Source organism: Montipora foliosa, chromosome 2 (genome assembly GCF_036669935.1).
Source record: "Montipora foliosa isolate CH-2021 chromosome 2, ASM3666993v2, whole genome shotgun sequence".
Classification (NCBI taxonomy): domain Eukaryota; kingdom Metazoa; phylum Cnidaria; class Anthozoa; order Scleractinia; family Acroporidae; genus Montipora; species Montipora foliosa.
In genome coordinates, this window is record NC_090870.1 from 43,617,164 (window position 1) to 43,644,663 (window position 27,500).

Consider the following 27,500-nt stretch of genomic DNA (forward strand, 5'->3'; position numbering starts at 1 on the left):
TAATCATTAATGAACATGAGAGGAATTTTCTAAAAGCAATTAACAATCAATTTTGATATTGCAAGGGGAGGTCAGACTTGCTAAAACTACTCACAGGGCTTCAAATACAGCAAACTGAGTTGACCTATAGATTCCAGATCCCCAAAGTGGAGGAATGCAACCCCTATGACATATAAAATAATATGCAAATGATCATTATCAAACGTAATTGTTACACACCACCAGTATTCATATACTGTGTAAACTCTTACAAATATATCAAATTCCTAACAATTCAGTATAGATTAAAACAGCATTCAAGTTCAATCAATCTGTTGGCTTTGTAAATCATTATTCTGAAAACTTCCTTGGCCATCACATGTGGTTGAAGGTAACAATAAGAAATTCCCCAAGTGACAATAAAGTCAAATGGCTTTTGTTATAAATACATTTAGGTTGGTAATAACTATAATTTTTTTCCTGACTACAACCATTGTTCCCAGGCACCCAAACCCAATGCTCCTTATGTGAGCCTTGAAACTATGACGCATGTATCCACCGCTTTTACCTACCTGTGTGGGAGGCACGGTGGCCTCATGGTTAGTGTGCTTGACTCCGGATTGAGTTGTCCGGGTTCGGGGCCTGGCCGGGGACATTATGTTGTGTTCTTGGGCAAGACACTTTACTCTCACGGTGCTTCTCTCCACCCAGGTGTATAAATGAGTACCGGCGTAATGCTGGGGGTAACCCTGCGATGGACTAGTATCCCATCCAGGGGGGAGCATAAATACTCCTAGTCGCTTCATGCTACGGAAACCGGAGATAAGCACCGGCCTTAATGGGCCTTCAGGCTTGTAACAGAGACTTTACCTTTTACCTTTACAAGCTCCTTGCACACCAAGGCTGTTACTGAGGCTGTTTAGAATTTGGAATTTTTTTCCCACAGAACAACTTAAGAAAGCTCAGGAGATCAATCAACATGTGTCCGTGCATTCCGGAGCGAATTGGAATTTGGCAGTGTCGGTTTTTGAGGAGAGGGGAAAACTGGAGTGCCTGGAGAAAAACCTCTCGGAGCAAGGAAAGAACCAACAACAAACTCAACCCACATATGACGCTGGAACTGGAATTCGAACCAGGGCAACAATGGTGGGAGGTGAGTGTTTTCACCACTGCACCACCCCTGCTCCCCAAATTCCAAATTCCAAATTCCTATAATGTACACCAAGGCTGTTATTGAGACTGTTGCCAATGAACTAAAAATGTTAGATGGTTTTTACGGGGGCAGAAGAAGACTGTACCCCCACATGAAATGTTCGGCGTGACAAGTTGCATGACACAAGTCCTAAGCCATACTGTGGCAAAACATGCTGGGAAATCAAGGGGTGGACCATGTGTTTTGAATATGTATCATTGTTGATTGACATTACATCAGGATCATTAAGCAGGTATATACAAAATAAGTTTAAAAAATACTTACTTGTAAAGGCCTCTAATGCCTTGTGTTTTTACGGTCCTTGCAAATGATCTGATCATTCCTTCATGTTCAAATCCTTGCTGGGCTTGCATCTTGGTTTTGATGGTATCAAAGGGGTGACCAACAGCAACACTTGTTGTGCCATAAAGTACCCCAACTGAAATGATAATTTAACTAGTGCACTTTTAAAGTGCCCCTAACCCCAAAAGATTTATTTTGCTAAAATGAATCTTTGCACCTGTTCGAAACGCATTAATAAATGTGGCCATTTTTTTCTTTTTCTAACAAATACTGCCTTTTTATGGGCTTCAAAACTTGCGAAAAACCAAGCATCTTTTGTTCACGACCGAGTCAGAAGGGGAATGGGTCTATTTGAAGCCTATAAAATGGCAGGATTTGTTAGAAAAGGAAAAAATGCATTTCGAACAGGTGCAAAGATTCATTTTAGAGAAAAATTTTTTGGGGGTTAGGGGCACTTTAACTTTCCCTCATCTCCAGTCCCTGCCCACACCCCCGTCACCGCCCCCCAAAAGCGGGATTCGCCACAACATTTAAGGCGCTGTCCTGTTCTCATGCATTAAGCCTTAAGTAATAGTCAGTAATGATACCTTACAGGAAGTCCCTATAAACCTTCAATGGAGTGTCTTGTCTTTCACTGGCTCTATCGCGTCAGTGTATTTAGGAAAGACGTGGATTGTTTTGCCACCACATGAAAAACTGGCTGATTCTTATTTTGACAGTACGGCCTTTTACTTCTCATTTTAAAATCTAGTTTAGTCCACCGTCCTATCGAACAATTTGATACCTGAAATGAAGTTTGTACTGAGAGGAAGGAACAGTAGCGGTGAAAGGAAAAGATAAAGAATTCTTAAAGGTTCGAAGCGAAGGACCAGCATTTGACAGATTAAGCCATAAGAGATGAGGTTTAGCTCAGAATCTTAAGAAGTCATCTTTTTTAGAACAACTTTACCTCCAAGACCTATGAGCCCTTCTTGAATCCAGTTAATTCTTCTTTCGTTGTGAGTCATGGCACAACGCTCTTCCGGATTCTTGATATGAGCGTCGTAAACACTGTTATGTATACACACACGAACCAGTCAATGCCCGACTTTTCAGGCAGGTTGCGTGAATCAAGGTACCAATGAATATCAAGGCTTCGTTTTGTTAACGGCAGAGTTCAATTATAATACATTGCTATGATTTCTTCAGTGCCTCGCTCACTTTTGTTGCTGGTCGCTTCCGAGGAAAGTGATTGCATATAAATAATCAGTAATTGCGCCTACATGAAGGTGCTTTTAAAAGTGGAGGTAAACCACGTGAAATGCCATAGGCAACAGTAGTGTGGGGGTCAGGGTTGCGAACCAATGGTGACTAATATTTGGATCAGCTGCTACCTCACCCTTCGCAGTAGTGTAGCAGCTGTTCCAAAGATTACTCGCCATTGGTTCCCCATAGGCAGACCACGTCTAAAATTTGCTCAAGTTTCGTTGTTATCGTGGTCTCATATGGTAATTAGCCATGTGCTTGTGCTTCTCACTGAAGTTAAGTCCCATTGGCTGTGGTTAATACTTGGATGGGTGACCGCTCATTCGACTTTATTCCTGTACTTTGAAGAGTGGATAGCTGATCAGCCAAAATTCTTGTTCTGGAATCACCAAATATTGTTAATGAAATTACAATCATATGGTATTAGAGGGATTCCCTTAAAGTGGTTTAAAAGTTCCCTTCAGAACAGACAGCAGTACGAAGCAATAGGTGATACAGAGTCTCCAAGACAAGCAATGACTTGCGGAATTCCATAAGGCAGTACATTAGGGCCTTTGCTTTTCTTGCTTTATATTAATGATCTACCTAACTGCTCAGAGTCCTTATTCCTGATGACACAAATCTGTTTGCCTCAGTTCGTGATTTGAAAACTCTCGAAATATCAATAAACTCTAAAGTGGCAAAAGTCAAGGAATGGTGCGATGTTAACAAACTTTCTATAAATTATATCAAAACCAATTATATGATTATCAAATCATCAAGGAAACCATCTGGGAATACACAAATAAATTACTTAACATAGATGCCTCGCGCCACCTACTATAACAAAAAGATCATACTAAATATCTGAGTGTTGTGATCGATAACCCATTAAGTTGGAAATATCATATCTCTCATATTTGCTCGCGTATCTCAATCAATCAATCAATCAATCAATCAACTTTATTTAAACACGGTAAATGGCTCAGCAAGCTGGTTTTCAGACATACCGTGTAATAATTACAAAGTATAAATGCTAAAAAATTACAAGAATTACAAGATATAAATGTTAAAACGACTAATGAACTAGGTATAACTTAGCGCTAAATATCACTTAATGTCAAAGAAATTTAAACAATAGTAATAGTTAGTAACAAACATAATTTACTATATAATACTATATAAAAATGTGCCCTAGCGAGGTAAAATGTGTCCTATAATATCGCACGTTTAACGCTTGCAAGATCCCTTATCTCACGTATTTGATTCGACAGTTGGTTCCAAGCATTTGCGCCTCGATAACAGAAAGAACGTTTTAGAAAATTCGTTTTAGGTAGCGGTAATTGGAACTCATAGTTCGAACCCCTTAAATAATTCTGAACTTCTGAGGTTCTATGAAAATACTCCTGGAGATACGTTGGACAATTGTTATTGAATACTTTAAACATCGTAATTAACAAGTGCCTTTTCTCTCTTTCTTCTAAGTTAGACCACTCTAGAGAATTTAGTACTGCTGATGATCGAATCGAGTAATCAGCCCTAGTAATAATCCGTGCTGCTCTATTTTGTAACTTTTGTAATTTGTCAGCACGTGTTTTGGAGCAGTCATTCCATACAACATCACAATAATCAAAATAAGGTTGTAAGAGTCTCTTTATTGTCAGTTAATTTTCTAGCTAAATACAACATTCGCAAGCCATTCGAGACTTTAGATGAAATATGTTTGATCTGATATGATCATCCCAGGTTAGCATTTCATCAATATGAACTCCCAATAACTTAGTACAAGGTTTATGTTCAATTGGCCAATCATCCATCTTTAAATTCATCAATTTAGCTTTTGTCAAATTTTGCCGAGAACCAATAGTCATATAACTAGTTTTGGAGGTATTGCAATACTGGCATTGTTTCAAGATAAAGGCATTACCTCAGTTTCTATTTCACAACTTAAACAAATCTATGATAGCCTTGTATATCCCTATTTATCATGGGGCAGTGCTTATAAAACGCACCTAAAAAAATTACAATCCAAGCAAAATACAGTCCTATGATTAATGTTTTTTGCAATTACATCTGGACCCTTCACAGAAAGCGCTGTCCCTTACCTAAATCTTCGAATCTTCTTCCACACTCTAAAATTTACCCATCAAGTTGTGGCATAAAGGGCTTCTGCATGCCAAACGTGTTTGATAATCTGTTTCAATAAGACAGCAGCCGGCATACATGCTATACAAGATATGCCTCTGAGCAAAACCTCTGCAAGCCGCGTCCTCGAACCAACACGGGCAAACAAATGTTCTCGTTTCAGGCAATAGATCTCTGGCTCGATATTCCACATCACGTGAAAGACTTCACTACATTTCCTTTTCCAAAGGAATCAAACGCTAATTTGCTGTCAGAACAATACTCGAAAATAACCTGAATAGAAATTTTATTATGAACTAACTCAATTATGCTATAATTCTTCTCCCCTTCAAGTTATCTCTTTTTTTTTTTAATTAAAACGAACTTAAAAGAGTAGTAAGGCCTAACTCGAAAAGCTCACGGTTCCTTTAACCCCAGGCTCCAAATACTTAATTACTATTCCTTGTTATCCTATCGTAAATTTTTAAATGTATATAACAATTTTTTCTTGTAATAATTCTAATTGAGTGAATAAAGATTAGATTAAAGATTAGAATAACGCACATCAATGCATGATCATTTTTCGGAGAAAACCTTTTAAATAAAGATTCCATTCTTGCGCTAGACTTGCTCCAGGGGCACCCAACGTCAATTTTCGGAAAATATCTGTTCGGAAGACGATTTGAGATCTAGAATTTTCGGAACATTTGTTGTAAAATGTCTCGCTTGCCTGCCTCTCCTAGGATTTTCGAACATCTGAAAAATGGTAAAATTGCCCATTTTAAAAGGATTTTTACCCTAAAAGGGTCACCTAGAATTTTCGGGCTGAAATTTTCGAAAACGTAAGTTTTGATCCCTAAAATTTTCGGATCACTAGACTTTCAGCTAGGAAGTCCGAACAGATGAAAAAATTTTAGGGGATAAAAATATGCCTATATCTACCGTTTACTGAATACTAAAATACGTTTAACAATGCTATGTTTAAGTGGTTTTGAACAATATTCTCGTTGGGTGCCCCTGTTGCTCCAAAGTCGCCCTCTCGAAATTCTTTGATTGAGAAATTAAAACTCGGATGCGAGACGACGAGCAGATTGTTGGTTTCATCTTGCGCTCTTGATAGATCAGTATCTAGTTTGATTGACGTACGCTTGACATTGCTTTTCTCTGATTGGATAACCCGACAGGAGGAAAATTCCACCTGGACATTTGGCGTGCTGCAAGCGATAAGAGTCGGTTGTACGACTGCCAAATCGGAAACGAAAAGCGAACGACTTTAGAAAGTCTATTCTTGCGCTAGAGATACTGCCTTCCAGTCGCGTGTACTTCAAACCACTGCATGTTTGGCTACCTACAGAACTAGTCAAAGTTATCGGTAAGTTGGTCCTGAGATCGAATTCCGAAATTTATCTTCTATGTGCCTCTACCCGTATTTATAAATACAGAGAAAGCTTTTGTCAACCCTTCTCTCCTTAAAGACCCCCCCCCCCCCACTGATGAGTGTTAACTGACCAGAAAAGACCCCCCCCCTACCCCACTGACGAGTGTTAACTGACCAGAATAAGAGTAAAATTTACAACTGGCACTCGAATTCCTCAATGCTTTGTATGCCTGCTTTAATAATCCTTACGTCATTATTTGTCTACACAACAACACAGACCAACACCGTTGACAATGCTGTTCTGAGTTAGTCTCGTTTGGCTCGTCACGAGGAAAGATTGCGTGACGAGCCAAAAGACGGTCTGCATAGGAGGCTAGTACTGTGGGTACATTCAACGATCAACACATCCCACGTTAACGCTTCCAGGCGTCTGTTGAAATTAGGTAAAGGTTCACCTAATTTCATGCTAATGAAGTTAATTGCGTTCAGGAGATGGTAATTGCATGTACTGTAGGTAAAGAAAATTGCGTGCACATAGTTTATCAACAATTTAAATATTGCAAAAGATGTGATTCGTTATTTTTGATATGGTATTTTTCCTGGTCGTCTTTGTTTTCCGAAGCCTCCTTAGCAGCCCTTCTTTTGGCTTGTCACACATCAGCAACAAAAGTCTTCCGAAACGAGCCCCACCTCCCCTTTGTAAGTAAATAACATCGTGGGACCGGTTGCTCGAAGCCTGGTTAGCGCGAACCGTTGCTTATTTGAAGTATCAAAACCAAACGGTTTCCATGGTATTTAACGCTGGTTAGCGCTAACCATGCTTCGAACAACCCGGGCCTGGAGATTACATAGAAGTCACATAGGAATCAATCAGTGCTGTATAGATGCTCCTTCAGGGAGGAAAGATCGTGACGAGCCGAGAGAAAAGAGTCACGAAGGAGGCTACGTTCCATTTACCCAGCGGGGACAACTTTTTTTTTTTTTAACAGCATTTTGAATGTAAAAAGTTAAGTAGAGAACCTTTATTTAAAAAAAGATATTTATTCAGAGATGCGATTCAAAATCTTGAGCAAGTTCTTGTATTCTAACCAGATCAGTGATGGGTGAACAGTGTCGATGAGGGAGTTTTACGTTGCAGATAATACGATACAAGGAGGAATCATCAGATTTGTGCAAAATTCGATTGACATTTGTTCCAATTAAGTTGGATTCTGCCATTATTGTATCGGAAACTTCTGTTAATGGAAATCCTCCTGTACTGCTAATGGCCAGTTCTTCCAGCATTTTTTTCTTCTGTGACACATACTGATCATCATGTGGAAGTAACTCCTGGAAAAACAATTATTACCACAGTTTGGAATTCAGCAGTTCTTAAACTGTATTGAAACTACTACAACGATTCGTAGTGAAGCTCTGATCCTCGCAGTTATTAACGCAATTTTGGCAATTGCGTAGAGAAGCCTGAAAATTCAGGACTTCAACGGGCTTTGAACCCGTGACCCCGCGATACCGGTGCGACGCTCTAACCAACTGAGCTATGAAGCCACTGACGTTGGGAGCTGGTCATTTGTGGGTTCTAATATTCACTTGATTTCATATCAGCAGTTGAATATATGATTCATTCCATCGTTGATTCATTTATCACGGGAACATTAGAACCCACAAATGACCAGCTCCCAACGACAGTGGCTTCATAGCTCAGTTGGTTGGAGCGTCGCACCGGTATCGCCAAGTCACGGGTTTAAACCCCGTTGAAGCCCTGAATTGTTCAGGCTTCTCTACGCAATTGCGTTCATAACTGCGAGGATCATAGCTTCACTTGATTTCATATCCGCAGTTCAATATATGATTCACTTCATATATCATTTCATCGTTGGCACATATTTCTGTTTCTAGTCTAAATCCACTTTCTCCCACAAGCCCCCTCCCACAACCCTCTTAAGTTAAGATTAGCCTGTGCAGCAGGTGCCAAAAGCCAAAAGGAGGAGAGAAAGAAAGGGAGGGGGAGAAGGCTTTTCATGCTAGCTACACAGGCTATGATACAACCTCGTTCCCAGGGTCTCTTTGTCTTTGACAATGGAGACCCTGGGAACGAGGTTGGCTATGGTATCCCTGGTTTCCACCTGACGTCAATGGCGGCCATGTTGGTGTACAGAACAATAGCGAAAACGTCTTATAGGAATTTGGCAGTAACAAATATAAATGTCATATTGCAATTATTCTGTACTAAACTAGGTCTTTCCTTTACTTTGGTCGAAAGGGTACATTTGATCAGCTCAATGCATCAAAAATGTAAAGTACTTTGTCTCTCGTTGAATTGTCCAATTTTGACACTCTCCCCTTGGCTTATGAAATCAGTCGACTTCGTCAGCAATGAGCTCATAAATTTATGACCCGCACCTTGGTTTGTGAACAGCTCATAAATTTATGAATTCAAATTGGTCTCCAAACAGCTAATAAATTTATGAAATTCAATTTGGTTAGCAAATGGCTCATAAATTTATGAAATCATGTTCAACTTGGTCACATGGATATATTTTTTAATTCGAAATATCAGGTAATCCACAAACAGCTTATTACATGGTGAGGAGGATCAAAATACGCACCGATCCAATCAGAAAGAGGCAATCTGCAGGACGGTTTGAGGCTGGCACGCGTGAATCTTCGTACGCATTTCGACTGCTCGGAAGGTATGGAATTTTGATTTTTTCTCGAGGGCTATCTCCGGGCCGTTTGGATGGATTTTCGATCGAGAAGTACGAGAAGAACCGTGAATCTTTCGTCTATTCTCTTGCGAAGTTTGAAGGCGCAGCGATGCGATTTTCTGGGGAAAAATCGCCCCGGCGCTAGAGCCGTTCAAAAAATTTCCTTCCACCCTTGTCCTTCTATTAAGAGGCACAGTAAACAGAGAACTCTAAATCTTCAAAACCGCACAAAATACCACTTCTGAGGCAAAAGAACGACAGTACACCGTAGGGAAGGAAATATACCCCGTTTATTCAGCATTGATCCATGCACATATTTATCGATATATCGCTACAGAAGAAGAGAAGAAGCAAACGGTGAATCAAATACATTTGTGATAAAATTACAAACGGTTACACAAACAGATTGTATGGGCTCCCTGTGAAAAGATTAAGCTTACTTTCCCATGTAACTTCCCGTGAATCATATGCATGCTCACTACTTTGAAACGTACGTGAATTATATTTCATTCTCTGGATATCATATTGGGTAGCCTTTGAACAACTAGTGCCTTCGGTCTGCAGACAAAATATTGGATATGCAGCCAGATTCATCATTAACGTACACTCAACGTTTACGACCGAAGCGAATTATACATAATCTAAACTTTCATTCGGACTCGTGGAAAGAACCGAATTTCGGGCATTCGCAGAAAAGTAACCAAATAAAGGTAAAAGAAGCAAACACAAAAAAAAATGCTCCGTCGAATAAGTTTCGTGGATTCCTTGAAAAAGGAAGAGAAAAATTTTGGAGTAAGTGATAAATACCACGCAATTTTTAATTGCGAGCATTCGGCGTCTAGCGTCTGTTTACTTAAAAAACAAGATGGCGCGTAAAAATAACCATCGGAATTCAATGCACGGATCAAAAAGGGCGATAAATGTTGAATGCACTCGGTTTGCTTCAGATTGTTATCATTTCATGCCCCACGATTCACATCGGCTTCTGGACTTCACTTCACGAGGTGATCCGTTTTGTGCCAAGTTCACGCCGACTCGTCCCCAGTCGTCTCTAAATTTCACTCCCCGAGTTCCAAATTCTTTCGCGAGAGAGACGACTGGGGACGAGTCAGGTGTTCCCGCATAAACTGACCACGCGATTGGTGAAAAAATCGATCGTTCGACTACGAATTCTGCCGGCAGAATAATAGTCGCTCTCAAACAATTACACTCACGAACAGATATTGTCATGAAACCTAATGACAAAGGATCAGGCACAGTCATCATGGACCACCACTGGTACATAAACGAATGCTTACGTCAACTTAACGACAATAAATTTTACAGGCAACTCGACATCATATATAATATATAATTTTTTGGCATCCTTTTCAGGCTCCTGCTACCGTGCAAGGGAAGCGTGACGAGGCAGAATCCATTGCTCAACGTGAAAACTTGGTCCAGACACTGCTCAGAATACTTAACGATGCTGCCAAATTTGGTGTGGCACCAAATGCAACAGATTTTATCCCACCCCAGGAGACTAGAGGGTATTCCAACATTCCTTTCCTCATCAAAGACACTACACACTTTCTTGAAGAACTTAACGAACTTGGACGCCTACCTTGTAACGTCATACTTGTCACGCTTGATGTTTCTTCTCTTTACAACAACATCCCCCACAATGAAGGTATTCATGCTTGTCGTTACTTTCTTTCAACTCGCGACCGCACCACAACCACCATACGCACAGAAAACTCTTTGTGATCTCATAAGAACGATCCTCGCCATGAACATTTTCCACTTCAACAATAACTTCTACCTCCAAACACATGGCACCTCTATGGGAACACGCATGGCACTCTCATACGCGAATCTCGTTCCCGCTAAATTTGAGACATACGCTCTTAAAAGGCTCCCCTTCAACCTCATACGTGGTGGCATTACATCGACGATATCTTTACGATATGAACTCACACAGAAGACGACGACCCACAGACTTTTATTTCTTACTTACACAATCTTCACCCTACCATAAAATTCACCTCTTCTCACTCTTCTACATTTATCCCATTCTCCCCTTCTTTCCCGATAGTATACTTACCACAGATCTCTACACCAAACCAACAGACAAACACTAGTACCTCTTACGAGCTTCATCCCACCCCTTACACACCAAACGTGCTATTGTTCATCACAAACTGTGCGCAACTTTGGAATGCACCAATTGTTTTCAATGGTCTAGTAAGATGGGATCGTCAGATAATGCCATTGCTGAAGTAAGAAATATTGAAAGTTGGGCGCGAAACAATAAGATGTCATTAAGCCTCTCAAAAACATGGGAAATGCTTGTACATGGCAAAATCACTAAGCCTGAATCACCTTTAATAGCTGAGCTGGTTAAAACGTCTTGGTGTTACTTTTCAAAACGACCCTTGTAACAGGGATCTGCACATCGACAGTCTGCTATTTAAAGCTAGTAGTCGAATGTACGTCTTCAGAGTGTGTAAGTGGTATGGGTACAGTAAAGATCAACTCCATAGATTATTTGAGTCCTTGATAATGTCGCAGTTTAAGTATGGTACAGAGGTATGGGCCGCTGGCTACAAAGGAAAGACCCTAGATCGCATCGATGGCTTCATCAGACGAGAAGCGAGATTTGGTTGCGTTTCGGATGCCACACCCATGTCAGTCATCCTTGACAAAAGAGACAGTGGACTATCCAGGAACTCTTTGAAGACTTTATTTTTTTCTGCTGAAAGAGATAAGATGCCACCCACTAGAATTTGGAATGTAATCGCAGTTCTCAGCAAAGTACCTGTTCAGGAAATTAGCTCTAGCCTAGCTCTGTGGACAGTCTTTTGTCTTTAACGATGCACCATGACGCGCACTTCGTCTTCCTAACAAAAATTCTCTTTTTAATTCAAAAAATCTTCTACGAGTAAAACCTAATACTTTCGTCCAAGCGCTCCAACAGACCTTAATACCGCTGATGTAATATCTAAATACTCCAGCAGTTGGCTGATTATCATCGAGCCAGTTGAACAGAAACTGCCTTTGGAGTTCATATGTTGGATAGTCGTGACAAAAATTTTCGCGGGACTTTTTCATTTGGCTCACCGACAGCAACTTCTGCAGGCAGAATGTTTCTTGGCAACACGTTTCCTTTGTCAACTCTTCAGGGGTGGACACAGTCGATCGATGTTTCCCTATGAGAAAGAAACGGCGATAAAAAGTTGCACTTTCTATGACCCCTGCAATGTAATGGCTGTGGTCACCAGGGAAGCCACTGCACTGTATTCATTTTTTCTGAAGTTATATCAGCTATTTGCATTCAAAGGTGATAAGCGTATCATCTGGTTGATTTGAGTCTGATTTAACTTTGCAGGAATTTGGTTTGAATTATCCCTTAGCCAAGAGGAAAACTGTTGGTTAAGGTAAGAAATAACTCAGTTTCCTTGGACCGATTTGTTAACCTCTTGGCGCCTTAATTTGGGCGATAGTTAAGCCGGCCTTGTGGCGGAGGTTTTCTTTCTTTTTAAACGAAGTCTCTATTGAAGAACGAAAAAACGAAAACATCTGAGACAAGGCTATGAACAAGAATTTAAGTCTCTAAACAAACCACGACAATGTGGGAAGTAAATGCTACAACGAAGCGGAAACATCATAAGACCGAGCAGTTGGTTTCCAAGCTATTAAACCATGAATTATTCTAGGTTCCAGATATTGAATTCTATTCCTTGAAATCGAAGTTCGGAATTTATTTTATTGCTTTACAGGACGAATCATAGAAAAAATTCTATTTTTGAGAAGCAAATGGATGGTGCAGTCTTTTCCACTGTCCAGCACTGAAATTCTGACCGGAAATTGTGAACCTACCGCCACGACTACAGATGCTAAACATGCTATATGATAGAGAACATTGAATAAAATAAAAAATCATGGACACTTAAATGGTCGTTAGGAATTTTCAAACAAACAGCGAACATCAGGTTTAACACATAAGGTTAAAACCAAGCTAGCAATACCACAAATCTTTTGCATGTGAAAAACATGGTGAATTGTCTAACCTCTTCGTCGACTTCCCATCTTTGGAGTTTTATCCTCACTGGTTTGCTTAAGAACTGATGTAGCACTGGTTGTTACATCACCTAAGCTGGCGAATCTATCTTGGGAATTGGGCAAAGGTTGTTGCTTTCCAATTGTTTCCTCCACAACATTATAAATCTCTCCTTCCACAGAACTCGTGTCAGATTCTTCATTGATGTTAGAAGATTGGGGGAGCATTGACTTATAAACGTTTGCTTTGAAGACGAGTGGTGCGATTTCACCCTCCACAGAACTCGAAGAAGAAACGTTTCCAGCCGTTACACCTTCTACAGGAGAAATGTTCGAGCTCTCGTCACTACTAGATGAATCGCTAGTATTAATTGGTACGCGGCAAACTCGTTTGGCTTTCGGTTGAGGTGTAGAATGATTCAATGGAGCATTACTGGCGATCTCTGCACACGGTCTCGTATCTCTGGCATCAAATCCCTCAAAATCTTCGAACTCACTCTCTGTATCCGAAAATAAAGCTAAAGGAAATAAAAAATCATGGACACATAATGGTCGTTAGGAATTTTCAAACAAACAGCGAAGATCAGGTTTAACACATAAGGTCAAAACCAAGCAATACCACAAATCTTCTCTCGGGATGTGAAAAACATGACGAATTGTCTAACCTCTTCGTCGACTTCCCATCTTTGGGGTTTTATCCTCACTGGTTTGCTTAAGAACTGATGTAGCACTGGTTGTTACATCACCTAAGCTGGTGAATCTATCTTGGGAAACGGGTAAAGGTTGTTGCTTTCCAATTATTTCCTCCACAACATTATAAATCTCTCCTTCCACAGAACTCGTATCAGATTCTTCATTGATGTTAGAAGCTTGGGGGAGCATTGACTTAGAAACGTTTGCTTCGAAGACGAGTGGTGCGATTTCACCCTCCACAGAACTCGAAGAAGAAACGTTTCCAGCCGTTACATCTTCTACAGGAGAAATGTTCGAGCTCTCGTCACTACTAGATGAATCGCTAGTATTAATTGGTACTCGGCAAACTCGTTTGGCTTTCGGTTGAGGTGTAGAATGATACAATGGTTTAGCATTACTGGCGATCTTTGCACACGGTCTCGTATCTCTGGCATCAAATCCTTCAAAGTCTTCGAACTCACTCTCTGTATCCGAAAATAAAGCTAAAGGAAATAAAAAATCATGGACACTTAATGGTCGTTAGGAATTTTCAAACAAACAGCGAAGATCAGGTTTAACACATAAGGTCAAAACCAAGCAATTCCACAAATCTTCTCTCGGGAGATGAAAAACATGGCGAATTGTCTAACCTCTTCGTCGAGTTCCCATCTTTGGGGTTTCAACCTCACTGGTTTGCTTAATAACTGATGTAGCACTGGTTGTTACATCACCTAAGCTGGCGAATCTATCTTGGGAATTGGGCAAAGGTTGTTGCTTTCCAATTGTTTCCTCCACAACATTATAAATCTCTCCTTCCACAGAACTCGTGTCAGATTCTTCATTGATGTTAGAAGATTGGGGGAGCATTGACTTATAAACGTTTGCTTTGAAGACGAGTGGTGCGATTTCACCCTCCACAGAACTCGAAGAAGAAACGTTTCCAGCCGTTACACCTTCTACAGGAGAAATGTTCGAGCTCTCGTCACTACTAGATGAATCGCTAGTATTAATTGGTACGCGGCAAACTCGTTTGGCTTTCGGTTGAGGTGTAGAATGATACAATGGAGCATTACTGGCAATCTCTCCTTCGACAGAACTCGTATCAGATTCTTCATTGATGTTAGAAGCTTGGGGGAGCATTGACTTAGAAACGTTTGCCTTGAAGACGACTGGTGCGATTTCACCCTCTACTAAACTCGAAGAAGAAACTTTTCCAGCTGTTATATCTTCCACACTAGAAATGTTCTAGCTCTCGTCACTATTAGATGTAAGCGGTGTTTCGATGATTGTTACGTGACACTTAACGTTTGTACTTTTGATTTAATGTTTAGTGAATCATACAGGAAATGACGTTTAGTTTGATTTAGGATTTGTAACTTGAGGAAGAATGAGAGTTTAGTAGTTTTTCAGTACACGTGGAGCAATCAAATTTAGTTTGGCTATCCCGTTTTTCTGTTAGTTCAAGGTTTACTTTGGAATCTCACCACGAAGTAAGTTAATTGATCTTGGGTTTATTGCTCGTTTTATAAGTCTGTGTCCTAAGTTGTTTCTGTTAGATTTCTGTCACTGACACCGTGTTACTCAAACGAAACCAAATAATTTAATAAAGAGACTTCCAAATCTGTCAGCAGAAGGTAACACGGTTTCAGTTTTCGCCAGGTGGGTGGTTTTGACACTTTTCGTGCCAAATTTCCAAGTTTTTGAATGGATATTTTCTCATCGAGAGATCTAAAAACCGTTTACATTATTTTAAAACATCACGGTTAAAGAAGAAATGGAAATAAACAAGTATCTTGACAATCTTTAAAGCAGCTTTTGTTAATGGTTTGGGAAGCAGCGGGAAGTTTTATTGCATGATACTGAACAAAAATAATCTTGTCCAGATTTAACAGAAACAGGAATTTTGAAAGTCACTCATTTGTCTTTATACTTTCTCCCTTTTCAAATTCTAGCAAAAAATTACTTGTGGAGTAGACTCTAAGGCTCACGAAATTAAAAACAACTCTCAATAGGAAATCATGTTCTTTTTCTTAATCAATCTTGACTTCGTCCTCTAAAATCACACCTTGGACTGTGAACTTAACGTCCCATTGTTTTAGACTAATTCAATGACACGTATTATTATAGACCTAAGTCTCGCGTCACTTCCGCTCAAAAACAATATTGTCCAAATCAAACACTCAGGAACAAGAATAAGGAGAAGTTCTGTAATCCAGTAATTGATGTTGAAATTATATTTTCTTCTTCAATAGAGAATAACAGATTGAATTTATAGTTTCATCTGCCGATTGCAATTGTTTATGTTCTTGTTCGTAGGCGATTCCAATTGACACGTGGGCAGCCCTCTTTTACCTATTAGATCAGTATGCTAATAGCTCTCTAAGGTTGCTGGCTCAGTCCGGTCGAGTTCTTGTAATTCTTTCATAACGACAGTGATCTGTCAGATAAATGTCATCGTTTGAAAACCAGGAGCGAGCAGACGCAATGACAGGCAGCTAGTTGCGTCAAACGAGGACTGAGTTTTCCTCGGATCAGCGAGTCCTTTACTACCATTCCTGCCAGTAATTTTAGAATGCATTCTTTTGGGAGTATCCTGGCTATTTTCATTCCGAATTAGGAATTATAGAATATACGGGATATCATTTCTCAAAAGAACGCAAAGGATGAAAACGGAATATTTTTGGCGAAGTGGCCTGGGAACTATTGTATCTCGGCATGCCCGAGATGCGTTGGGATGGGAAAAGGGTTCCCGAAAGTTTGGAACACGAAATGTTGAAATATGGCAATAAGTATCAGTTTTTGGGCGGTTTCCTCGATTTTTAGGTTTGCTTTATTTGCTAAAAACTTTAAGGGGGAGAAGACGACAAAGAATTTCTTGTACTTGTGAGTGCATTGCGTATTGCAAATGCGTTCCCATGCATACGCTCTTTGATGTTGACTTAAATGAAAAAAGGTTCGTCGTTTTTGTACAAACCAATCTCATTTATTTTGACCAGACATGGGCACGTTTTAAAATAACAGAAACTGACAGCTCTTTTTGTCCTATCACCGGTAAAGAAGCAGAACAGAGGCCAGCACATCCGCATCTTCGGTAGAAACTTTGGATCGCTATTCCATTCAATTTTCAATTTTCAAGCCGCCGGCAGGCGACCGGCCGACCGCGTATCATTTCCCGCCAAACTTTCCCAAAAGAACGCATATTCTGCCTCTTTCGAGTGAACCGTATTCCGGTCATTCCGTTCATTCTGCTATCGGAAGCAGAATGAAAGGAATAGTATTCCGTTCATTTCGGAAACGGAATAATCTCAAAAGAACACGAATACCGTCTATTCCGTGTATTCCTATTCCGGAATCGTACCAAAAGAACGCGACCAGAATTCTCTAAAGATTTCGAACAAGTAAACGTATCTAAACGGGTCATTCGTTCGCGTAAAAACACATCAGAAGAAGGAAGGAGACAGAGACGGAAATGGAGAAAGACAAAACAAGAGCGGAAAATGACGAAGTTGACATCCTCGATTCCTATGCCAGCTACAATGACCGCACAACAGGAGGATGATCTCTTGGTTGCAGATGTTCTTGAAGAAAGCCATCCGTGTTCCTCAAACGAGGGTGATGTCAAGAAATCCCGTTTGAGGTCCATAAGGCTGGCAATAGAGAGTGGAAAATGAACGGCGTGGAGTGCTCAAGAAGTGCTAAGATGGTTCAAATGGCGCTTGGTAAGGAAGAATTTGTCGCACACGAGCAGAAACCTCATCAAAAGTTACTTGCAAAGCAAGTTATAGTGAACAGTGACTCCAGAATTCAGGTCACAACAGCCTACAACAGGCTACAACATCTAGAATTAACTTTCTGAAAATCCAGTAGGATGCGGAAGCCTTGAGAAATGTTTTCACGGGCGTTATCGAGGTATTCAAGTAATAGTAAAGACTCACGACAAAGCTACAGCGGATCAAGAAAGAGCAAGAAAGAACTTACTTCACGAAGCAAAATTAATTTCTGCCTCAGGTGATCACCCAAATCTGCCGATGATTTTCGGTGTGGTCACAGAAAGTTTACCATTTTGTCTTGCTACACAATTTCACGCGGGGTTCACGAAGAAAGTATAACTCTTCATCACGCGGTTGATACCAACATGCTTACTTCAGCAGGCTGTATTTCTTTCTGTGTTTGAAAAGATATGCTCTGCTTTGGGGCACGTACATTTAAAAGGCTACCTCCACAATGACCTGAAGGCAAACAATGTAGTTCTCGAACTGTCTCCGAGGAATCCAACCCGATTTTCACTGATTTTGGGAAAAGCGTCAAGGCATGATCAGTACAGGCCTACAGGAAAGTCAACTGTGTTGAATGCAGTTCGAAACGCTATTTGACCCCAAAGGTTAAAAGTGAACGGCGTTACAGCGTTTCTCAGAGTGACATTTATTCACTGGGTCGAATGCTCAAGTCGATATCCTTTGTGGTGGGATTCTATCAAAGGGTCTGAGCATTGGTATGAAAGGAGTCAACCAAACACGTGCTTTTGGAGAAAGTTGTCGCGATGTTTCTTTTTCTTTTTAAGTGACCTCTGACATCAGCAGAATTGCTTCTTATTTTCTAAGAGGTTGACTGGTTGTCTCTACATTTGACGGTAAACGAAACAGAAAAATGGGAAGTGAAACATGGAAATCTTTCATCTTATGCGTTGAGCTGGAAAGTCGGCGAGGTTTCGTAAAGATCTTGTCTCCAGGACTCCAGGAGTTTCCAGAGGACGATAGTGCCGGCCTGAAGATTCAGTGATAGCTCACGAGGGAAATTTATATCTTCACCTGCCTGGAAAAGCAGCACCCGTGCAGGTGACTGAGACGTCTCAGTGCGCCAAGAAAGGCAAACAGATTTCATTTTACATAACGCTATGGCACAAGAAGAGTGGGTTTTTATTGACCTAGTGACTATGCCTAAAGGTAACGCGTTACAACCCACGAATCGTTTGCCAATGCAATATTGACACACTAAATGAAACTAGTAATCGGATGATCGTAAGTTCGACTCCTGCAAAAGACTACTCAGATTTTTTCCGCGTATCCCCGACTCGTCATCAAACAAATAGGGAGCTTTAGCAACGACAACGGCGACGGCAACGTCACAAATGTGCATATTTAGTGAACAATAGCATATTGAAAAACTAAACCTCCATTAGTAAATCAAAAATGCGCTTTGTTATTTATACTTGTTTCTATTGGTATGCAAAACGCGAGCAACATTTTGCTTGTGTTTTGTACACCAACATGGCCGTCTAATCACGTGGGTGCAAACCAAGAATTCTTTACTCCAACTCAAGACATTGTCTTTCCTTTCCCTACTTTAGTGGGTCTGTAAAACCAGTTTTTATTTTTAAACGATTATTTTTCAAGAATTCAAGATCCCTGAATAATTTCTGAGTTACCAGTAGGCGTCTAATTTGGCCTCTAAGTCATAAAAAGCTCATTTAATAATATAAGTTCAATTTTGTGATTATGTCTTCCCTCTAAAGGGTGGCTGACTTTCAAAGCAGCCTTAACTACCTGCTTGCCAAAAAATGTGTAATAAAAATGCTTGGTCAATTTTCCACTAACAACAATTTAAAATTCCCTCTCTGCCCGGGCCCTGTTTATGGCAAAGCACATAGTGATAAGGCATTCCAATGAAGCATGCATACGAATCCATTTCTTACCATAACCCCACCACAACATTTCAATAGCACTGGAAGCCACTGTTCACAGCCTTGAGAAGCACGTTCTTCTTGAAAAGTTTGAAAGTCCGCTAGTTTTGGAAATCTAAACAAAATAAGAGACATTTTTTTTAGCTGAAAATGAAGCCCTGTGTTTCAAGGAGAAAATTCAAGGGCATTTTTAATAGACCATATTCGCATGCTCAGTATTGGACTGGAGCTAGCTTGCAATGGAGGCTAATGTGGGGGAATATATAAAATAGTATTTGCATTCGAAAAGATTCCCCAGCATTAGCCTCCATTGCAAGCTAGTTCCAGTCCAATACTGAGAATATGAATATGGTCTATTTCATTTCTTGTTCAATGCCTCAGCACAAAGGATGATGTGCTTATCATTCAGACAACAGAAATCGGTTCAAGTCTCAAATGCTGTTGATGACACTTTCAATCCAACAAATTCTGGATACTGAGCAAATTTGAGGTTAAATAAATTTATTTATCTTTCTTGCTTTGTAGGTAGGCAGCTTTTTAGTAAACAGAACTGGAATGTCCTCTCAAAACGTTGCAAAATTTAATTCAAGTTTCCATTGAGATAAAACACAGGTGACACTTACTGACAAAATCTTGCTAATTCATAAACCTGAGGAGGTCCAAGCTCTATCTGATTCTTTGCATACTTGAGAAGTGCAGATGCTGGAGTCACCCACTGAAATAAAACTGTCATGTAATTCTATTTTATTGCAAGTTATCCTTACACAGACACCTGTTGATAATGGTGTAGAGCCCAAGATCTTTCTCATCTACAAGAAAATAGTTTTAGCCTCCCTTGACTCTAAAAGGGGGTAACTTGTTGATAGTTTTACAGCAGTTTTGTTGCTTGTTGGTAAAAACCATAACTTGTAACTTAACTTTGCAAATACAACATTCCTGACAGTGCAGAGTGAATTATCATCATCATCATCATTATTATTATTATTGTAACAGGATCATCTATGAGAATAAAGGTAAAAAGTAAAGCGACCATATTTAACGTCCATAACTCGTAAAAGTAATTCAACTGACAAACCTGACGTCGACAGTGCGCTCATTTTACTCCCCCCTCTCCATCAGTGCTCTGTTTTTAGCCTAAGGGTATTTAAAGCTAGTACTTAAGTTACACTGAAAGGAAAGAAGTCGAAACAAGGATATGAGATCCGGGGATCGAACTCGGGACCTCTTGCACCAAGATCGCGCACTAACTGAGTTTTCCATCTTTTCTCCTCACGAATAAACTACCGTAAGTAAATTTGTTCCTTTTCATTAAAAAAAAAACTTAAAGTTGAACAAATTGGTCAATTATTTTTAAGTTTTTATATTCTTCACCCTTAGCTGTTGACAACAAAAATAGGATAGGCCTTGATATCAAATTATTACAACAAAGCACCATGCTTTGGTCTTTTGTGACAAACACCTGCATGCACATTTGAAATGATTTATATTAACCCCCTGACCCCTGGGAGTGAGACTTAACAGATTTTACTCCATCTGACCCCAGATGATTTTACTCTACTCCTCCTCTGAGGGGCATCCTAAGGTGTCTGAGGGGTGAATGGAAACACAAGAATGCAGGGTTGGCGCAGTGTTGAGAGCACTCGCCTCCCACCAACGTGGCCCGGGTTCGATTCCCAGACTCGGCGTCATATGTGGGTTGAGTTTGTTGGTTCTCTACTCTGCACCCAGAGGTTAACCCCTCTCCTCAAAAACCAACATTTGACTTGATTTGTCTTAATTGTTAATTTCAATTTACAATGTCCCCAATTAGTGCTTCAGCGCTAGAACGACTAGACACTTAAATAAAGTTCCTTTCCTTTTAAGGAACAAGGATGCATTGTTCCTAGCTATTCCTTTACATATTCCTAGTAGCCATTCTCTACATTAGCAGATCAATAATCATTTCTCAAATTTAATTGGATCTTCTTGATGTCATACCAGGTATCATAAGGGCTTAGTGTCTCTTCCATTCATCCATTGTAGCAACTCCCAGAACATAATGGAGCTGAATAAATTACTTTGACTGCTATTAGATTCTAAGAGCTTAACAAGAGATCTGCATTTGCATGGGGAGCTAACTGTTTGCATGTCTGCCATAAAGGGGACATGGATGAAGAGGTTGTTGACCCATTGACTCCTGTTAGACAGAGTACAATCTATTAAGTCATTGAAATGTCAGAAAACAGTTTGGTAATCAAAGGCAATAAAATAAAGCAACATACAAGGGAAGAAAGTTAATAAAATAGGATCATCTACTAAGTGGTCACCCATTCCCATTCTGGTCTCTCAACCATGTAGAATCAAAAAAATTTTGTTGAGTGTATTTTTAAAGTAATGTTTGGGTTTAATTAATCCATTCAATGGATTAACGGTGTGCAAAATATACCCTAAGAGTTTAAAGGGACAGTGTAACACTATTTTAGTCAAACTTTACACTAAAGGACATCCTTGCATCAATGAAAACCAAAAAATAATGCTCTAGTTTTGTTGCTAATGACCACTGAAGTGCACTGAAGCTACATGTATTCTTTGTTGTTTTCAGCCAAGGATGGAGAGGATGGAATTGGATTGAAACTTGAAAAAACTTGCCAGTTTTTTTAAGTTTGGAAACTGTGTCTTCAGGAAGACACCAAAAATTAAATACAAATAGCTCTTTGTGCCATAAAACAATATATTTCATATCTTGTCAGTAGGTTGTCAGGAACGTTGTACGTGTGAGCTCAAGTACAAATTTACTAAATAAATAGATTTTTACCCATACAAAAACAGGCCTATGAAACAAATTTCCAAGCTCTAAAATATAACTTTGAAAAAAAATTCACCTTTGAATGTGTCATCTCCTTTTCATCGATTAAAATGGTGGGTTCTTTCTCAAGAAAGCTAATGTAAAATAAGGTGTCGTATCGTCTGGCCAAATTGGTAGGTGTCAACCAGTTGGACCATTCACTCAGAGACCATACATCAGGCACACACTCCAGTTCCCTGTTTGCAGTAAAAGAAGCATAACTCATTTCCCCCTGGGAGTGAGACTTCATAGATTTTACTCTGTCTAAAACCTGTTGATTTTACTTGACAATGGGGAGCAGTTCAGAAGACCATGGGTTAAATCAAGTCAACACCCATTCCCAATGTCTTCTCCTTACACCCACAGCTCTGCTCTAAAGTATTGATGTAAGTGGTAAGGCCTTGGGTACTGATTATAATGATTACAGTGTAAATAAATATTATTGGCCACACAAACTTTCTAAATGGTCATTTTACATCTGAGTCTTGAAAGATAAGATGGCTCTTCATTTCTTTGATTTTCTCCGATCAATGATTGGAAGCAAAAGCAACTTTTTTCTAAGGAACATGGTCAGCGCACTAAAAAATATAACTGAGATAATTTTAAATTCTTGCTGTTTTGTAAAAGACTCTAAAAGGGGTGACAACCTACTTTTAGAACCTTTTGGGCTGGCACGGTCTTTCCATTGCCAAACGTGTTTACCCCTCTTGCACTGGCTCTGCTTCAGTCAATTCTTGCTATTAACAAAATAACTCATTGAAAATTTCCAAAGCCACAATACCAAACTGTTACTTGCCTACCAAATTTCCAAAGCCACAATACCAAATTCTTACCTGCACATGATGAAAAAGTTTGAAGCATTTGTGTAAACTTGCTTCCTCCAATACTGAATTTCTTGGACATCAAGATTGCTCTCATGTTTATCTGTCAAGCTTCTGAGCAACAAAACGCCTGACTCCTCAAAGGTTTCTCTGATTGCACATATTCTTAATGCAACTTCACTTGGTATATCTGTGGTTGATTTCTTTATCAGAGGTGGCCGTGGTCCTTGAACGTTAACAAGTGGAGCAAAGTCTTTATCGAACTTGGAAAATGACCGTTTGAACAGCTGCATCCAATCATTTGAATAATCGGCTTTCTCTTCGATGACTCCCCCAGGAAATACATATTTATTTGGCTGAAATATTGCGTATGTCTACATTAGCAGATCAGTGTTAACCATGACAAGGTTACCATTTGTTCTAGTAGATGGTGTTTCCTACAAGCCATGACCACGAGTCATGCAAGCCAAGATGGCGAGTTAACATGCAAATCACAGTTTATCAGCACTATTTGAAATGGGTGCTTAGACTTAAATGTGAAATTTGCATGGCTTGCATAACTCGCTGGCTCACAGATTGTCCAGCCCCAACGACCACTGGAAATGGGCCATTCCATTTATTTATGCGCATTCTACCCAGAGATGCCAACCTATGGAAATCTAAAATCGGGAGATTTCTTCCATTTCTTCCTCGATCAACCTACCCACCCCTCCTCCCCTCCTCCCCCCTTAAACGCACCCACCCATCCCCCAGCAGCTCCTTCAGAATACAAGAATATTCTGCCGCCATTGTAATTTCAGAGAAAACAGGGTACTTATGTCAAGAATTTTTATTGGTTAATCAGAGATCCAATCAAACAATCGGTTATATGGCTATGATAGCTAAAGGAAGTCATTTTGTTTACTTCTATTAACGTGCGTTTGAAACTCAGAGATGAAGAAGTGCATTAAGAAACAATGAAACGAGTTTGAAAAAATCGATTTTTTTTTAAACTTGGGGATGCAATTTGAGTCTATTGTAGAATGGAGAAACGTCTGTGAGAGGTTCAGAGTCGTTTTTATCCGGGAGATTTAATGACCCGTACGGGAGACCGGGAGATTCGTTCCGTATCCTGGAGACTCCCGGATAATCCGGGAGAGTTGGCACGTATGTATCGGGGGGGGGGGCACGTCTGCTGTCGCAGGCTAGCCGAAACCTCTCTAACTTACCATAAATGCACTTTTCTCTCCTCTTTCAAGCAACAAAACCCTGTAGTCAAAGTGGCTGTTGAGTGTGTTGTTTCTTGCCACTAATATTAAAGTGGCAGAATCCCTTATTTTACTTCTAACAGTGTTCATACTTCACCAATATTTCGACACAACTAATGCGACATTTTGACCGAAATAGTACTGCAGTATTGTCGGCCCCAGACTCTCGTTACTCGCCAACATGGCGGCCTACAAGCAACAGCGCTAGCATCGTCTACACCAATCAATCGATTCTATGTGTGTTAATGGTGTAACATTGAGTCACGATGAGTGCAAACTACGCAAGAAAGATGGATCTATTAAGGGCAAGGATTTTTGGCAAATTAACTCGTCAGGTCACCCCACAGTAAGTTTATCAAATTATAACAGAACCAGACGACCTCGAACTAAGTCATGTTCTTCTGATAAAAAGCGATGCTTGTATAATTTACATAATCACGGTGAGAATTAGTTATTCTGACGTTAAACCCCTGTTACTTCAGCTCATCGGAAAGGTACTGTTGAGCTTAAAAGGTCTCCTTGCCCCGGGAATTTTGTCTCCCTTTTCAAAGCAAGTAGCTAAGTTACCTGGCCGAAGAATGGAAGCGAGGCTGCCGGTGACCCTGCTTTGATACAAACCTCTGTGCCTTTCTAATGTTAATGTAGACTAATTAGGATTACATTGACACAATTTACATGATAAAAGGAGTGAGGTCTGTATCAATACAAGGTCACTGGCAGCCTCGCAGCCATTCATAGGCCAGGTCACTGAGCACACAACTGTAAAATGGCTTATTGCAAAAAAAAAAAATTTTTGATTAATCTTATTATTCTTTAAAACCTTTTTTTTTTTGCAAAAAAACACTTCGATCTCCATCTCTCTTTTACTTAACCCATTCACACCAAAGGCGGTGTAGGTGGGGAAGGGTTAGAGGAGACAGTGAGTGGACACAGATGTTGTTAGGCCATTTGCATCTAAATCACCCCCAATTTACCACTTTCAGATGGGGAATAGTTAAGGGCCAAAATGGAGTGAGGACAATGTGCAAGCCAGCAAGCCAGCAAGCCATCTGAGTCATGCGAGCCATGGCTGGGAACTGTGTGAGCGATGGCTGTGAGCCATTTAAGTCAACCATTTATTGAAAGCTAACCATTTTAAAATTGGGTGCTTAGACTTAAACACTGTTTATCGGTGCTATTTGAAACGGGTGCTTAGACTTAAATGAGAGACTCGCATGTGGCTCACATGACTCGCTGGCTTGAAGATTGTCCAACCCTGCCAAAATGTACTTACAAAATGACCAATTTGCGAAGTGCAGCAAATAATAATCATGCAGTGGGCAAAAATAGCTTTGGCATACCCTCCCCTCCTTCATGACGGTACTTGGCCCTAGTTGGATCAACTGTTTCTACCACAACCAGTTTAAGTCGAAGTGGTTGAAGTTTCCCAACAGAACACTCTTCAAACAGATTTTGTTTCAAAATGTGATATAACTCCTGGGAATAGTCATTCACAGGCCTTTCCATATTGTTTAGCACTTTCACAAGCAGGTGGATATATATGCATGTACCCCATTAACCCTTTGAGACCCAAACTGGCCTGAACCGGCCATACTTAGTATTTTACTCTGTCTAACGGCAGACGATTTTTACTCGTCAGTGAGGAACCCCGGGAGTCAATGGATTAAAGCAAGCCATTTCACCCAATTAGAATCCCAAAATAAATTCCAACCAACCAAACCAATAAAAAATGGTTGGCTTCAACAACTAAAATAGATTGTGAGCAGTCTCCCTTTTGGCGAACGTGATCATGATATGGTCAATATGCAATAGGGAGAAGTGACTCCATGAGCTGCTAGTTTGGTGGGTACACACAATAGTGGCAGCTTCATTACGCGACGCTCAACTGTGTTGGGTTTGAAATGTTCATCCCACAGATGCTAGAGCTAAAGAGAGACTGTTCACAGCCTGCAACTAAGATTTTCAAATTCCTGGCCCTGTGTGAGGACAAAGTCAAACGTTCAAGGTTGGCTGGATAGAGGAAAAGAATATATTTTGAAGATTTGACTTGGCCATACTGCAATCCATACGTCATGTGCAGATTGGTTACCTCTGAGAATCAATGACCAATTAACCCATTCACATCTCAAATGCCTCAAGGATGCCCCTCATTGATGAGTAAAATTGTCTGGCATTAGACAGAGTAAAATCTCATTCTTAGGTCAATGCGTAAAATGTGTTACAAATATATTTAGACGTTTGGTGATCAGTACTATTTTATTTACTTTTGCAGATCTTATAAAGTTGTGGAGCACTTTGCTAGGAGACCCCTTGGAAGAGAGATCAACTCCTACTATCCCCCAATTAAGCAGTTCCAGACCCTCCTCTTTAGACTGCGGCATTTTGGATTTTATTACGACGAGCATTTGGTTTGTGAATCAGCAATAGTGTTGATTACTGATTTGCATTTGTTATGAAAAGAATGATATTAATCAGCTACAAACTTGTTTTCACAGAATTTTCGAGAAGAGATGGCAGTGAAGAGAAAGGAAAGAGGCAAAGGACCTCCAAAAAAAGGTTTATATAGAGACAGTTTTTATCAATGGTTTATGAGGAGTAGGGGTTAAAGCATTTTACCTTCTGTGATTTCTATGAAATGAGAGTTAGAAAGATTACCATAGTTAGATGAGCAATCCAGGCCACAGGGAGCAGAGGAGTCCTATTTGACCGTTTTTCCAGTTAAATTCATTGTGAATCGATCTTGATCAAGCTACATACAATTGATCGTGTTACGCTGCGGTTGAAATCCTACCTGTGAAACGAAAGCCGCTTCCAGTAATGACTGTGGGCTTGTCACTAATGGGGACTAACAGTATAGAAATAGACAAGTCTCTTTTTCTACTCTTGGCACTTTGTGCCTCATACGGACTTTGAGCCACGAGCATTGACACGTATAGTATTTCAACTGTAACAGAATCGTTTGTGTGTAGTTTGATCATGTACAGTGATTCAAATCAACAAGATCGACTCGCGCTGCAATTGTACGGTGAATTTAACTGGAAAAATGGTCAAACAGGACTTCTCTGCTCTTTGTGTCCAGGCTTCATCATTAATTGCTCATCTAATTGTGATGATCCCTCTACTTTCACTTCATGTGTTGGTTTTTTAATGCCGTTGTGGGAAAGGGATGAAACATGCTAAAGTCACCTTCTTTTGTTATTCCATGCTTATCATGAAGTTGCCCAGGGCAACAAGTTAGCAGAAGGTCTTAGTCAAGTCACTCCACTTGGATCTCGTACTAATTTCTTCAATTGGTACATGGTTGAATGAATGG

General features: G+C 40.1%; 4 protein-coding genes and 1 pseudogene across 6 annotated transcripts in view; 2 read left to right on the forward strand and 3 right to left on the reverse strand.

The window, feature by feature from the left end:
* LOC137990839 (mitochondrial substrate carrier family protein S-like) overlaps positions 1 to 2,690 on the reverse strand; it is a 7,727-nt gene extending 5,037 nt beyond the window's left edge. The window contains exons 1-3 of one of the 3 annotated variants that reach the window (XM_068835948.1): positions 2,424 to 2,688; positions 1,457 to 1,610; positions 95 to 163 (exon numbers count right to left, since the gene is read on the reverse strand). In XM_068835948.1, coding sequence (XP_068692049.1) covers positions 95 to 163; positions 1,457 to 1,610; positions 2,424 to 2,481 — 281 coding nt within the window. In that variant the 5' untranslated portion in view covers positions 2,482 to 2,688. Of the gene's footprint in view, positions 1 to 94; positions 164 to 1,456; positions 1,611 to 2,423 lie in introns of all 3 variants that reach the window. The other 2 variants (XM_068835947.1, XM_068835949.1) reach the window with 2 other exon arrangements.
* Positions 2,691 to 6,405: 3,715 nt separating this feature from the next.
* LOC137993201 (acyl-coenzyme A diphosphatase NUDT19-like) lies at positions 6,406 to 24,336 on the reverse strand. The gene is made up of 6 exons (XM_068838910.1): positions 24,149 to 24,336; positions 22,953 to 23,296; positions 22,157 to 22,316; positions 19,919 to 20,010; positions 19,308 to 19,410; positions 6,406 to 7,529 (listed from the first exon to the last, which is right to left on the reverse strand). Exons 1-6 carry the CDS (start codon positions 24,275 to 24,277, stop codon positions 7,245 to 7,247), a joined length of 1,113 nt encoding a protein of 370 aa, XP_068695011.1. The 5' UTR covers positions 24,278 to 24,336; the 3' UTR covers positions 6,406 to 7,244.
* On the reverse strand, positions 11,288 to 14,888 carry LOC137990840 (uncharacterized). The gene is made up of 4 exons (XM_068835950.1): positions 14,266 to 14,888; positions 13,609 to 14,118; positions 12,955 to 13,461; positions 11,288 to 12,093 (listed from the first exon to the last, which is right to left on the reverse strand). The coding sequence occupies exons 1-4, from the start codon at positions 14,753 to 14,755 to the stop codon at positions 11,726 to 11,728; spliced, it is 1,875 nt and encodes a 624-aa protein (XP_068692051.1). The 5' UTR covers positions 14,756 to 14,888; the 3' UTR covers positions 11,288 to 11,725.
* On the forward strand, positions 17,282 to 18,199 carry LOC137993202 (uncharacterized; annotated as a pseudogene).
* A 21-nt stretch (positions 24,337 to 24,357) lies between the features above and the next one.
* The window catches only part of LOC137993203 (small ribosomal subunit protein mS33-like), a 4,307-nt gene continuing 1,164 nt past the window's right edge, over positions 24,358 to 27,500 (forward strand). Inside the window, exons 1-3 of the mRNA XM_068838911.1 lie at positions 24,358 to 24,533; positions 26,460 to 26,595; positions 26,683 to 26,743. Of these exons, the coding sequence (XP_068695012.1) occupies positions 24,454 to 24,533; positions 26,460 to 26,595; positions 26,683 to 26,743 (277 nt within the window). The 5' untranslated portion in view covers positions 24,358 to 24,453. The remainder of the gene's footprint in view (positions 24,534 to 26,459; positions 26,596 to 26,682; positions 26,744 to 27,500) is intronic.